Source organism: Antennarius striatus, chromosome 3 (genome assembly GCF_040054535.1).
Source record: "Antennarius striatus isolate MH-2024 chromosome 3, ASM4005453v1, whole genome shotgun sequence".
In the NCBI taxonomy this organism is placed as follows: Eukaryota; Metazoa; Chordata; class Actinopteri; order Lophiiformes; family Antennariidae; genus Antennarius; species Antennarius striatus.
Window position 1 is genome coordinate 18,259,347 of NC_090778.1, and position 15,753 is coordinate 18,275,099.

The 15,753-nt window shown below is 37.5% G+C and overlaps 1 protein-coding gene across 1 annotated transcript; it reads right to left on the reverse strand.

Annotated features, from left to right (window-relative positions):
* Nucleotides 1-869: 869 nt before the first annotated feature.
* Nucleotides 870-12,220, reverse strand: LOC137592454 (melanopsin-A-like). The gene is made up of 10 exons (XM_068310639.1): nucleotides 11,984-12,220; nucleotides 11,495-11,782; nucleotides 8,381-8,514; nucleotides 7,621-7,824; nucleotides 7,199-7,370; nucleotides 6,621-6,782; nucleotides 5,111-5,218; nucleotides 4,849-5,005; nucleotides 2,861-2,986; nucleotides 870-2,740 (listed from the first exon to the last, which is right to left on the reverse strand). Exons 2-10 carry the CDS (start codon nucleotides 11,659-11,661, stop codon nucleotides 2,369-2,371), a joined length of 1,602 nt encoding a protein of 533 aa, XP_068166740.1. The 5' UTR covers nucleotides 11,662-11,782; nucleotides 11,984-12,220; the 3' UTR covers nucleotides 870-2,368.
* Nucleotides 12,221-15,753: the final 3,533 nt, after the last annotated feature.

Genomic DNA, 15,753 nt, shown 5'->3' on the forward strand with positions numbered 1-15,753 from the left:
AGCTGCACCCTGCGCTGCGGCCTGGGCCCCAGGACCGTGGCCTTGTGGGTTTCCAACTCCTTTACCCGCTGGGTCACCGACTGCCAACCCAGAACCGCAGAATAACACGAGGCATACAGGTGACAACGCAAAGGTTATACAACTGGGGACTGTAATCCCTCTGGTGTCTTCCAGTACTGCAATACCAATTTCACAATCACAGCCTTGTGAGTTTCCGACTTCATCCCACGCAGAATATACATATATACATACAGTATGTATATATATACAGTATATATATACATACAGTATGTATATATATACAGTATATATATACAATATATATATATGTATACACACACATACACACACACACACACACACACACACACACACACACACACACACACACACACACACACACACTCACACACACATATATATATATATGCGGCAGTAGCCAAGTCTTGAACTGGAAATGAGGGGTGGCAGTTCACCTCCAAAGCACTGTGGGGAACAATACAGTACATTTCATTTCATTTCCATATTCAGTAACCCTTGCAGAAACAAAACAATTCACTACATCCCCCTAATGGCTATTTCCTGTCATTACAATTGATGCGACTGACCCACTATGGCTTTCAGCAGATCAGAACAAACCCTTGCTGAGATCACATATGTAATGAGTTACCTGAAGGATATATGTTGTAATGTAGACTACTGTAATAATGTATGATGAGATGGAGCAAACTGAAACACTGTCTTTAATCTGGTCCTTTATTTTTCTCTAAATATAGTTATTTCATTGCCAAAAATATTCAACATGAAGTTCAGACACAACCAGTTTTGAACTTAATGAATATGATATTTGAATGGTGATGTCTGCTGCCTGTATGTTTATGGAGTTAACAGTAACATACAATAATGGGAAGAACAACAGTGCATAAAACATTAGTCACATTGATATTATGATAAAATTGTTATAAAACACTTTTTTAAAATGTCTTCTAGATTACACGTTTATAGAATTGTCATTGTCCGGTCATGTTCTTAAAAAGACATGTTCTAAAACATGCTAAGTGTATCTCCACAAAATTTCCTGAAGCAAAAGATTCATGTTTATTGATAATATTTATTCAGCATGATTAATCTTGAAAGGGATTTGAAAAAGAGCACACAAAAATCAGCATGTGTCACAAAAAAAACTTTATCGTTTAAATAAGTGCATCATTTGTAAAATAGGTTTCTTTTCTACCGAAGAAAACCAATCTCAAGACAGCCAACACTGAATACGCCTTCAGTCTGAATGATTAGCATTCTACTACCAGTAATTTCTTTTTGCTTTTGTACATCATCTTAACACCTTTTATATTCTGTTTAAAGTAAGTCTCAGAAATGTGCAATAAAATAGACAGTTGCTGTCCATTGTCACTTCATATCTGTTTGGTTTAACATAATTTCAATCTAACTGTTAAGTCATATAAATAACACGTAGCACTTAACATGTTATAATATACTTATCCAAGTGACCTGCAGTGAGCCATGTGAGCAGGTTTGCTATTCTTGTCCATGTGGCAGATACTGCACAGCAGGAAGAGTTGCCTTTTAGTCTGATGGGAATTTTCCGGAGTATCAAAAAAATGAAAGCGTTGATCATAAAAAGTGCATCAAATTGAACATCCATAAAAATAGAAAATGTATTTGGTCATATGTTAAAATAAGTCTAATCATTGGTGTTTGATTCCTGTAATGGGTTTTTGAAACATAGACTCACTCAGACTGTCAACAATATATCCAAAGACAATGAAAGTAATACGATGCCGTTTGGTTGTTATCTGTGGAAAAGTGGTTCCTTTGTAAAGGAACCACTTGTCACAGAGTACAGTTTCAATAGCATTACATGACATATCACAAGTTACCACACAAAGAAATCTAAACAGGTCATTGTTTCATGAGACAGACTGGGTTGTGATTAGCCTTGTCAGTAGACCAATGTCTCTGTCCTACTGTAGATGGGAATATCCTTACTGTTTACAGGACCTAGTGTCACACAACAAAAACAGAATATACTTATTACACTACATCATCACAAAATATGGAACTTATTATCTGCTTCCTTTGCATTGCTATTGCATTTTCTTAGCTATTTCTTTTTGAAATTAACAATAATTTGCCATGTCATGGTCGAGTCATCAAGCTCAAAAATAGAATAATAGTTTCAGTGGATGGATATTTTGCTCGTATCCAAATCACTCTTGGCAGGAAGAGAAGACAGTAATGTTGCATGTAGTCTGATGTCTTAATAATCTTCATTTTCTATGGGAGTAGAAAATTATCATGTGGCTCTAGCTGGTCAAGAGAGCAGGTCCACAACCACAAAATCTTCTGATTAGAAGTTTTTGCTTACAAAAACATTGTTCTCCATAGCCTCAACACTCTCCTCTATGCAGACACTGTCATGGTTGATGAGGCTGCTTTCAGACGTGGGACTGATGACAATTATTCGTGGAACACCCTGAGGTGTTATGGGATCATTGGTTGCAACTTTTACAAAATTTATGGATTCGAAGGACTCGCTTTTGTAAGTGCCCAGCATATCACTGAGGCTGTCTTTCTCCTCTCTTGCATCTGTAATCTCACTGGTCAGACTATGGCTACGCTTCTTAGTTAGAACGAGTAGGGGTATGGTAGCAATGGTAAGAGAGCTGGAAACCAGTTGATGCTCACAGACAGTCAATGAGTCAGCTGTGGTGGACAGATGCTGAAAAATATATTTTAAAAAAGATGAAGAAAAAAAGAGAAGAAAAACCATTAGGATAATCTGAACACAACAGTTTCACCAATAATGTTTTCACACTTTTTTCTCATTGCGTTTCTTTACCTTCCCTGCTGTGTGAGTCTCCTGATCGAAGTGCTTCTTATGTGACCTGTCTCTATATGACGACGATCTTCTGAAGGAATCACCTGATTTCCCGTCCACAAGGTCCACCTCTACGTCTCTTAATACCTGTCAGTCATAACATAACTAATTTGAGTTTAACTGAACCCAAGGAAAGTAATTCACTGTGGATCTGCACATAATTTCATTGTTTAATTCATTTTATTACAAATTTAAATTAATTAATGAAAACTATGTCACAAAAAATAAGCAAATAAGCTATGGTAAACTCTGTCAGATATATCTGAACATACCACCTTTGTCACCTTTGTATCAATTACTTATTTTCCTGTGTAACAAGATGTAAACTGTGCAAGAGTGATATAAAAAGTGCAGAGAAGTAGGAAAAGACGTAGTGCTATGTCTTTGATTTAGTTTTAAATAGAAGTCTGCAATAAAGAAAAGGAAACTTAAAAAAACTTTATAATTTTAGAGGATATTTTCAATCTTGGATGTTTTCAGGTTTGATTATTAAGTTATTTTCTCTGCGGGCTCTCCGGCTTCCTCCCACCTCCAAAAACATGCGCTTCAGGTTTGAGTAATAAATGTTTAGCAAAAGCAGATTTCAACAAGAAGCAATGCAGTCAGAGACTGCAACATCCCGCGACACCCCTGAATTCAACATTTTACCCTGACCTACTTGCATAGGTCAATGCAGTAGCTTCGATCAATGGCCTTTTCACTCATCTTACTATCTAGTTCCTGAGTGCACAAAAGTTAAAATTTGACCTTGACCTAGTTTTCTTAAGGTCAATGTCATCATCTCATTTTCATCCCCTTTGCCGCCAAGTAATGTGCTTTTTGTTTCATCTTTCTATCTGCAACGGTTGCAAAGATATTTGATGGACTAATGGATGGACAGACGGACGGACAGGCGGACTAATGGACGAACACACGATCAGTGACAATTACAATTAATCACCGCTTTGAAGCGGAATGTAATAAATACATGTAATAACCTGATAAATATCAGTTATATTATTATTTTTCCTGTCATTTAGAATGCCTGATTACTATGCAGTTGTCATGGTTACATTTTTAAAAATTAAGATAAATAAGAGGTTAAAATATATTAATTTATAGTTAAAATATGCACTTTAACCAATATAGTTCATTGCTGGTTAAATACTTGAAAACTTAAAAGTTGTGTAAAACGGTGTTGATCTGTCCAATTAACTTCTAGTTCACCTGCGTGTGACAGGAAGTAGGAGGGCATAAAGCCGGCAATGATGCACAGGTGTACTACTTCAGCAGGTTCATGAATGTTGTGCTGGTTTCGAGGAGAAACCAGAAGAGGATTTCTTTGCTGAGTGATTTCCCACACGGAGGTACCATACATGAGCTCAAACTATGAAGTGTGCCAACGAAAAAACAAATGCAAGCTTGCTAAGGTAACTTGAACTAAAGAGTGCACTCGAAACTAAGACTAATTACTCAAACTACACTCTAAAACTATGACTAATTAATATAAAACCCCAGGTATTTGCGTTGGTATTTATATTCTATTTTCTTTATTTTTCACATTATAGGGTTGGTGTTGGTACGTAAATATTGTTAATTTTCCAAAGTAATATCAAGTCTTTGTGTGTGTTTTTGCTTGTTTATGGTGTTTAGTGTAGTTTATATTATCATTAAGGGTTAAACTCCGGAAGTATTCCCAGTGCCTCTCGATATTTATTTTAGAAAGTGAGAATCATAAATTATCCTAGACTGTTAATGTACACGGAGATGGCTCTTTCACCATATGAGTACGAATTTAAGTTTGAATAAATTTAAGACTTTATAGTTAAATAAAGGGTTTAATATTTTACGAGCCGATGGTGAAAGGGTTACATGCATAAATACATGCTATGAAACATTCAATAATAATTACTTAAGTATTACTTTAAATAGTGGTAATGATAGAGCTGCAGGCAAAAGAATTAAAATACCATTCCGGTGTTAATAAAGTGAGTCCTTGATGCTGTTGACTGCCTGCTAATGGTGGAGTCCCTCAAGGAGGACTCACTAATGGAGGAGGAGATGCATTCCTTTTGAGGAGTGGGAGACAGAAAACGAAGGCAGGGAAACTTCTCTGCCAGAGTCTTCCTAACAAATTACACAGAATAAAAATTATTGCTGTAAACCTTCAAAGGAGGGTTAAATGAACTTTGTTCATGTTGCAACACAAATACATGGATTTCAATAATTTACCTGTATTTGCTGTGTATGATAGCATAGATGAAAGGATTGTAGATGGTGGAGGCTTTTGCTATGACTGCTGGGACAGCCTTGGAGTATGGTGACAGGATGTTCGCATGTCTGCATTTAACAGAATAAAAAGGTTCATCATGTTAATCTTCTAGTCTTCTGCGTTAGCATGAAAACAAATTGATAAATATTAATCAATATTAATTAAATGGATGGATGTATTAGGTAGGGGTTAGCCAACAGCAAAAAATTGGTTAAGTCAGATAGTGTGTAAAAAATCATATGCATCATATGCTACTTTGAATGAGTAGGAAAAAATGTGACCTCAGAGTTACATAACTACGCCCATCCTTCTGTGTGTCGCAGAGGAGACATGTGGTTCAGTGAATGTTGTGATCGGTCAGAGAAACAGAGGACATACAGTATGAGCAACTTTCTGTCACATCCAAAGGAGCTGACACAACATTACAGAATGACAGTGTACCACACAGGACTAGAGTTGGACTGTGGTGTCACTTTATGAGTACAGAATGCATTTTCTAAATGAACCATTTCATACATTTAGATAGATTATTTGTAAAGAAGCTGTTAGATAGATATGTGATTACATTTAGCCTTGTTGTCATGCAATCCAGTGACAATGTAAAGTGATGCAAGTGTACACATACCGCATTATTATTATTATTAATATTATTACTGTCATTGTTGTTGCTGTTATTGTATGCAAAGACATAAAGAGGGAGAAAAAGAGTGGTTTTAACAATAAAATCTGTGACATCAAACTTCTTCTTTTCCTTTCAGCTTTTCCCTTCAGGGGTCGCCACAGTGAATCAATTGCCTCCATCTAAACCTGTCCTTTGAATCCTCTTCTCTCACACCAACTACCTTCATGTTCTCCCTCGTTACATCCATAAGGCCTAGAGGAAGACCAAAGCTCCTCTTTGGTCTTCCTCTAGGCCTCCTGTCTGGCAGTTCAAAACTCAGCATCCTTCTACCAATATATTCACTATCTCTCCTCTGGACATGTCCAAACCATCTCAGTCTGGCCACATCCGAGTAATTGCTCAAAATACAGAAAAACTCTATATTTACATAATAGCCTGTTTGAATGTATCATGGTATGCTGAATGAATGTTTGTAAGTTGGCTATATGTATTTTGAAAGACAAATCAAACATTGAATAGTAACTATAGCTACCTTCAGCGTGGAGCCTTTACATTATTTTCCCTCCTCTTCTGATACCATTTTAGGTTACCGGCAGGATATTTTAAGTGATGTATGTTTGTCTTGTTTGGACCAAGGACTTTTTGTAAAGCACATTTGTTATAGAAATTGTACAGGGGGACTTCTGTCAACTTTCAATGGGCACACAGAATCTTCAAAGTCAGAGTCTTCAGAGAATACTGATTACCACGTGGTATAGAGGCTGTTTTAAATACAACAGATAAATGATAGAAAAACTATATAAGTATAATAAAAATGATTGTATTTACATCTACAAAATAAGTCTTACCCTGCCCAAGAAATCAGAGTGACACAGGCGTACGGTGACCAGGAAAGGACATAAACAACAATCACGACAAAGGCGATCTTCGCCAACTTCCACTCTCTTCTGATGGACTTCTGCTGGATCAAGGCAGACTTCCTCACCTGAGTGCCTAAACGTTCCACTTCCCTGCAGGTGGAGCAGTACAGTTTTGAGAAGCAGTAGACCCAAAAACAAATTTAAGGTTTTCTTGGGTGTGATAGCAGATAGCAGAACTGTTCTGTATTCATAGATACCAGCAGTGCACAAACTTCTCAGGAATTGGATAATGCATTAGGAACAATCAAAATTTTTTTTTTTAAAAAAGGAAATTGCAATTCAGTTCACCTAAAAACCATTATATCTGCATGGAATTAGCTGTCATACCTACAACAAACAGAAGGTAAGCTTTGTTATGTGTTGTGGTTTTACTATCATTTTGGGTTTCTTTTACTTGTTTACTTATTTTATGACCCTGTTGTAGCAGAGGCAGATAACAATTAATATATGTAAAAATATTCCATAGCTCATGAATTTCCATTTTCAGAAATATCAAATTACAGTACCTGCCAGTATTCCTTATAGCCACAAACATGAAAATGTAGCAAAACGAAATGATTCCTAGCGGAATGAAGAAAACAAAACAGCACAACATCATTGTGTAGCTTCTGTTGGCCGGTGTGTATGTGACATAATCCCAAGTACAAGATGTCATCAAGCCCTCTGGGATGTAGGAGCCTAAAATGGCAAAAGAAAGAAAATTGTTCTCAAATGTTCAAGAAAATGTTGTCAAATCATAGCATCAGATCCTTTGAGTTATTTTTTGAATAATCTGTATGATGTAATGTCTGTAAACCAGTAGAAAATGATAAGAGGTGGTCCACATGGATTGCAGAATGGTTCTACTACTCAACTCACAAGATTTTTTTATATTAGTTGTGTAGCAAGAAAAGGAGGACAATAAGACTTCCAAGTTGAATAAACTCACTCCAGCCAATAAGAGGAGCCAGACTCCATGCCAAAGAGTAAAGCCAGACCATTAGGATAGCTAGAGCAGTTCTTCGTTTGGAGCTCCAGTGGATGGCCTGGAGAGGCTTAGTGATAACCACGTATCGGTCGATAGAGATGGCCAAGAGGTTAATCATGGAGGCAATGCCAAACAGGGCTCCGCAGAATGCGTACATTTTACATCCTGCAGATAATGAACAAAAACCAACAAATAAACAACTGAAGAGCAGAACCAAAACCAACAAGGCAGTTGTTGCAACATCCTGCGACCTGAAAGTAGTACCTGATTAGTGCATAGCTTTGAACTTTCAGGGTAGGTCGAAGCTAGATTCAAGCTAGTGCATAGGTACATCAAAGCACTGGCTTTGATCTATGGTCTTACTCACTTTGGCCTTCTCCCTCGTCTTTCTATCTTTTTCAGTTCCTGAGTGTACAATAGTTGAAATTTGACCTTGACCTAGTTTTCTCAAGGTCAAGGTCATCATCTAATTTTCATCCCCTTTGTTGCCCGAGCAATGTGCTTTGTTTCATCTTTCTATCTGCAATGGTTGCAAAGAAATTTGGTGGACTAACGAAGGGAATCATTCATTCATATGGATGAACCCTAACAATAACCATACATCACCGCTTTGAAGCAGGATGTAATAACAGCAAGATGCTGCTTCAGAAAATATGTTCTTGAGTTTAAGAGTAGCTCTGACTTTCAGTGCGATGCAATATAAAACAAAGGAGAGAATTACCCATCTCTCCAAACATCCATTCCTTGTAGAGACAGTTGATGAAGAAGATGGGGGACTGTGTGAAGGCCATGAGAAAGTCGCTGACTGCCAGGTTCATGATAAAGTAGTTTGGCAGGTTACGAAGCTTCTTGTTGCTAGAGGGGGGGCAGAAAGGGAGAGAGAGACTTTATTGCTATAAAGATGTACAGTATATCCAATTAGCAAGACTGCAAAAAAAATCAGTGCTGATATAATATGTATTTGCACCACAACATGAAGGAATGTTGCATACACTATTTACTGTTTGTAATGGACTCATAGCTTATGTACCCCTACAATATGCACACTGACTCCCCAAGAAAGGACTAGAAGACACTGGGTGTCTTCTTAATACCATATATCTGACTTTTGTCAACATTCTGTACTCACTTTTCTGCTTATGTTTGCAGAAAGTGATTATTTTACTGTTGTGTAATTTCGTTGCAGTAATTTGTCAGTATTCACATAATTCATGTCTCACGTTCATGTCTATGACACAAATAATGTTTTTAATGTTTTAAGCATCTAAGTTGACAACCTGTCTTTAATTATAGATCGGCCCAAAAATACTATTTATCTTGACAAGGATTTCAGACCCAATCTCTATTTCAACCCTGTTGATTGCAGACACAAGGGATACTGACTGAAATATTTATCTACAAAATGGGACAGGACTCATCACATCAATTTATGTTATGGTTAAGATAATAATTGCAAATATTTATAAATGGATAAACAAATGCAGCAGTTGGGTCACTCTCTCCCACAGCACTTAGGCAGCGCAGTTTCTTTTCAGCTGTAAATTAGATTAGATGCCTGGTTTGCTCCATCAAAGTATTGTACAAGCATGTTTATTACGATAATCAACTAGTGAAAAATAAATCTGACCTAATTTGCAGGAGAACAATAGTATATAGGCAAACATAACATATATCTAAAACTGCATAAGGTTACTGTGCATGGAAATGGAAATTGTGGGGTTTTTTCTTAAGAATGTGTTAAAACCAGTTACATATTTATGTTGATCTACATTCAACTGCAAACCTATAAATTTTTAACAATTTTTCAGTTACTTGCAAAGATATGATATTTATACAGTTCTTTTACAGGAACAGTAGCCACCATTCACTTATGCTACCTGTGTTGGCAAAGATTTCTGGGATTTTCTCCCAGAAATCTTCTACCTCTTAGTTTTAAGTCTGCATCTGAAAATTCTTCTTTGGAAGCCCATCTGAAAGGCACAATGGCTGCTATCCCTTGACCCCTAAAAGACTACAAGACCTAATCCATGAGGGGTGTGCAAAATGGTGGGTAGGTTTGAGTGGCAGGGTCAGAAGTAGAATTTGGGATTGGGCCCACATTCAGACAAAGCATTTTTCTTGACTCTTCCTTGTTCCACAAGAAATGGAGGTCTGTGATGATGAAACTTGACATTTAATTGAAAGAAGGATTATTTTATTAAATCCTTAACATTACTGTGATCTTAATTATGTGATATAATGTCAGTCTATTATCTTTCCGTTATGTACAGTATTTCTATTACGTATTTGGTGTCTTGCAGGGATACATTTCTCATTACCAACAGAACTAAAGTAGACTTTTGTTGATTTTGGAAAATAGAAGTGTTCTGCAAGGGCAGTCTTCCTGTTGTCCTCCTAACGAAATGTTAAATCCATAGCAGAGTATTTTGGTTAATTCAGATGAGATTTTTTTTAAAATTTGGAAGCATGACAGCATCACTCGTTTCATTAGGTGATCCTGGGTTTGGAAGGGTTTTTGGAGTTTCTGGACGGACGGACGGACGGATGGATGCGTGCGTGTGCGTGCATGCGTGTGCGTGCATGCATGTGCGTGCGTGCGTGTGCTTGCGTGTGCGTGCATGTGTGTGTGTATATGTAGTTGCGTGCATGTGTGTGTGTAGTTTCTTGGAACCTAAAACACTACATTTCAAACTCTGTTAAAACAAAATAACACCAGTAATACAATGGAGAACTCATGTAATCCTACAACGGTGATGGACAGATGGAAAAGCTCTTGTCAATCCCCAGAACACACACACACACACACACACACACACACACACAACCACACACACACACACTGTCTCTGACCCAGTTTCTGTAACAGTTTAGGTCAGTTCAACAATAAAAGGTACATAGTGGTCCACATTACATATATTACATAATGAATTGTATCAGACACATACTTCCTGCTTGATTTGTTAAAGATTATGTCATCTTCAAAACTACACACAATATTTGAAATCATTTGTAATTTTTTAAAATATATTATTGGTCTGGGCCCCACAATCCACTGTTGATGCATCCAGGGCTTACAACGCCTCCTGACTCATAGCCAGCTGGGATTGGCTCCAGCAACACCCGTGACCCCCAAGGTTGAAGACGAGATGATTGTGGTCATCTCGTCGTCAATGAAATGGATGGATGGATGGACTGTAAATACACAGTACTATAACATAAAAAACCTTTTGTTTAGTTATAGATTGTGTCACGAAAGAGGATGAAAATACTTAAATTGCAGAAAAAATATTTTTTAAAATGTGAAACAGAAATTTGAGATACAATTTACATTGCAAATGACATACAAATATAGTACACATGTACTCCATAGTGTTGGTTGTGATCTAATCTGGAACACCTGGTAGTCAGTAGTCTGTAAGTTACGTAATATTCAAAGTTGATTTGGTCCAGTGGTAAACATCACTGGAGCTAATATAATCTGTTGGCCAGGATACTTTAAGTCAAGATTATTTTAGTAATCACCACTTTTTACAAACCCTTTTTAATCACCAGAAGAATTTTTAAAAAAAGACTGTATATCAGCAATAAATTTAACCAAGCCACAAAACATGATTTATGTCTCATCAAAATTATAAAAGAATTTCTAACAACCATGGGGCACAGAAAGAACACAAATATACAGTATTTTATCTCTATTTTAATGAAGCATCACTTGAGTGCACTGTTAAAAGACACCCATATTTAAAAATGTCAAGGGTGATTGTATTAATTTGGAATTAAAGATACACACAAAGTGACTCAAAATAAAAATTGAAAGCAAAAAACATTCACCCACCTGTAGAAGGCGAACATCACCAGCACGTTGCCGGTGATACCCAATGTGCCGATGACGAAGACAAATAGGGCGACAATGTAGTGAGCATGATCCGGCACATCCACCTTACTGAAGAAATTGCTCTGGGTGTGTGCTTCCTCAGGCTCCATGCTCTCAGTGGACCACATGGTTCAAACACTTCATCAAGGCTGCCAACCTGGCAGGGTGCTCCGGACTCCAATCCACTTTGTTTTGCAGGTGTCGGACCTCCATTGCAGTATCATTTGCACAATGGATGTGATAGATGTGCTTTTTTCAGATAAAAAATGAATTATTGATTGTCTTCAAGAGCAGCACTTCCATTCTAAAATTTACACAAAATAAAAACGACCAATCTTCCCAAATCAAATCAAGTTCACATGTTCTGGAAACACGTCCTGGCTAGTCTGAGGATTTGCTTTCAAATTTATCTCCAAAAATACTTCAGAGATAACATGCCATTGATATTACCCTCTAGTCTGCACTTCCACCACTTCAGTCTTCCATCTGTAGTCTCCACATGTTGCCCGTTTAGTACTTGGGTTATCAAGATAATATTCTCCAGTACATCAGATCTTGCACTCTTTGCACATTGTCATTGTCTGTCCACTCATTGTTAGCCTGAAGCCTCTTCAACTGTCACACCAGCTCTTCACCACCTCGTGCCATCTAGCAACTCTTAACCTCTCATCTCTCCCTCCATGTGTCTCTCCCTCTGTCTGATGTTGCTCTGAGTTGCTCACGCAACCCTGCCACTCATGCCATTCTCTCGGTCCTCTCTCTCTCTCTCTCTCTCTCTCTCTCTCTCTCTCTCTCCTCAAGCACACCGCCTTCCCTGCTGTCTCCTCCATCCCATCCCTACCCTTCATGTAACATGGCCCAGCCCTGAGCTCTAACCCTTCAACAGATTCTTACGTAACAGATATGATGTCCACTGACACTATACGTATTATTAAAAACCATGTTTATCTCAAGTGTGTATCCGACTTTCTAAACTACAATTTGCACATGATGCATGAACAGTATGTCAAATATCAACTGATTCCTGCAAGTCTGAAAGTTATTATGGATGTCATTGTGAAATCTCGTACTTACATGGAAGTACCCATGCATGTTGCACAATGACAACATTTTTAAGATCCTTCATGAGGCCAGGAAAACAGATGGTCTTACTAGTGCCAACTTACACAGTTGATTTACCAGAGCCCCTGGTTCACAATGTGTGCATCATGATGCAGAAAACCATACAGTCCTTTAGTATTTAGCCATGTGCAGAATGGCCAGTTTTGTGAAAATGTCAGTTCTCACTGGTTCAAATTTAAGGCAAATCACAATAGCTTAGTATGTATGAGATGTTTTGTTTCACAATAATTCTTTTTTTTTTTAAATATATGTAGCAGTAGCAGAATAGTTAGGCCAATCAAATGTATGCATATGCAGACATAAGACGAAGCCTTTAATTTCAAAGTCAAACAATTTCTGGTAAAACAGCTAGAAACAACCAACGTATGGTAAATGAGGTAAATTGGGTTGGTTCAATGATGCATAATGGGCATTTGATGAAGTTTTCTTTAACAAGAAGACTTTACATGGTGGGCCACTAATTTCACAAAGAAGCATCTTTGTAAATCAACAAGATAGTACCCTTCCCTCTTCTGAATGTCATGCTCCTGACAGCTGCCAGGACATTTGGTCTGAAGAATGACATAAATATATGCTCATTGCTTTTTATGGTGCTGGCTGGACATTGTTGGTTAAAGATGAAAGGAATGGAGGGAGGTGAAGAATGCAGAGCTTAGAGATGTCAACTAAGCCCCTACAGAAAAAGGATAGCCTTAATCTGCACACTGTGCATGGATGTGGATCAGTGTTTGATCTGCTGTAATAAGAATTTATATGGTGTGTGTGTGTGTGTGTGTGTGTGTGTGTGTGTGTGTGTGTGTGTGTGTGTGTGTGTGTGTGTGTGTGTGTGTGTGTTACCATGCAGCAAAAAAATGGGCAGATGTTTCCAGAACTGTCACTGCAGAGTTCTGCTGGCCTTGTTGACCGAATGACATGTCACTGTGATTATCTTTTAACATCAGTGCAGCTATATACTGTATCTGTAACTTTCCGTTTAGTTCACGCTGCACCATCTGTATAAATGACCTTGTCTTGATGGAAAAAACACATCAGGGGTGTGGAATTCATACAGAATGACCTCAACATTGTAGGTCAGTCTTCCATATGCCAATGAGTCAATTACAATCAGACCATTTGAAGCCACTGGTGCTTGTGTCCTGGCTTTGTGTTGTCTGTATAAAGATGTAGCCAGCTCTTCACCCACAGTGTAAAGAGACTAATTATTATTGAGCGGTGTCAGCCACATGAGCAGGGCAGAAACCTCAGGCGCATGTAGATGTATTAGAAACTGTACAAAGTTCCATCCACATCAAAAACAAAACCCCACATGTTGACTGCCAAATGTCTGTTTATTGAGTAATAATGACAAATTCACTACCCTGCCATGGTATTGAAGACGCTGGTCTTCCATTACCTTGCAAAAAAATGATATGCAGGTGACAGAATTGTATATTTAACATTATTTTAATAGTTTGATTGTTTAAGCTCCAAATACTGTTTACATACTTCTTCACGCATGTACTACTGTCATCCCAGATTTATAGTAGAATGTATGTTGCTGAGAGTTCCAGAATAAATAAAATAGCCTGAATAACAATGGAAAACTGCAAACGCTCTCATTATGACATTTATCAGTGAAGGTGTAGAATTTCCTTTGAATAACTGGCGAATAACACACAGAATAAACTTTATTTGCACTGACATCAACATGACTTTTCTACCAGGAGAGTAAATTATCCACAATAGAGGATGTGTCAGAAATTCTACAGTGTAATTTTTTAATCATCTACGTGTCTATGCATGTTGTAGCACTATGTGTGCATTTGTACTCCTTTAATAGGTTATTCGTTACTATTGTAAAAACATTTTTGCCTTTCCTCTGCTCTCATGGACAGACATTGTGAGGTGCAGCACGTTGTAGAACTCAAATAGGAAATGATGGATATACAGTAGTGCTCACATGTCATGCCTGTCTTAAGCCTCTTTAGTCTGCCTGGATTTCTGTTAACTGGCATACTGGGAATCTAGGTTATAGATCAAGCCATGTGGAAAAAAACAGGTCATACCATGCTCTGGTAAGTAATATTAATTCTAGTCAATAGAAAAGCATCATAAAGGACAACACCCCTCTCGCGCTGAAGGAATGTGTGTCTCTCTATCTCGCTCTCGAAAACTGAAGGAGTTAAATTAATTTTATCTGGTTTTCATTATGAAAAGGGACATTGAGTTAATGATCATGAAGTTTGCCGTAAAAATCCTGTTTGCTTGTTTCTCACTGTAAAGAAACAACTTTTTTTTCTGTGGCATTTTATGAAATGTTTGCCATGTGTCAAGTTCCTATGGCATCTGCAGTCAATAGTGTTAAGGCCCCTGCTGTGCACTCATTGCATAACCCTGTGTTCATGTTTGAACTATGTAAAGTGCCATGTGTCACCCCCAGCTCATGAGTGGCTCCGAATGAAAGGGGCGTGGAGCTCTGCTTCCTGCTCCTGCAGAGTTCCAGCCTGCTGATTGCTGGTTGGATATTAATATTATGTCTACTGAGAAAAACCTGAAACTATTTTATCATCAAAAAAAGAGTAAATAAAACACTTCTAATTGAGAATGACATTCTCAAGTATTTGGTTTTTTAAAAATAGTGTCTATGCAAGAACAGTCAGAAGTAGGATATGGCATTGTCCCAGTATTTGATACTGAGACAAAAGATACCTTTGATTATGAAATCAGTTTTCAGGCATGAATCAGTTTGTTTTGATAATCCACATTCCACAAGAATAATAGCACTCAAAAACTTTATTTGATCAATCAAGTTTCAATCAAGTTTTATTTATATAGCGCTTAATCATGACAGCAGACATTTCAAAGTGCTTTAACAGACAAAGAAACCCAACTGAACCCTTGATGCATCCCATGGTTCTCAGATTTAGTCCAAAAAGCAAAGACCCATTATTTTAAAGTTCATGCACATTATTAATCTTTGTGCTTAAAGGATTAGAGTGTTTCTAAGGGGAAAAAACATTTGATTGTGTCTCTGTGAGCTGTTGTTGTCTTTACTTGTAAAAAAAACCAAACCAAAACATAACATTGGAAAAAATACTAAAGACTGCTCACAGAAAATA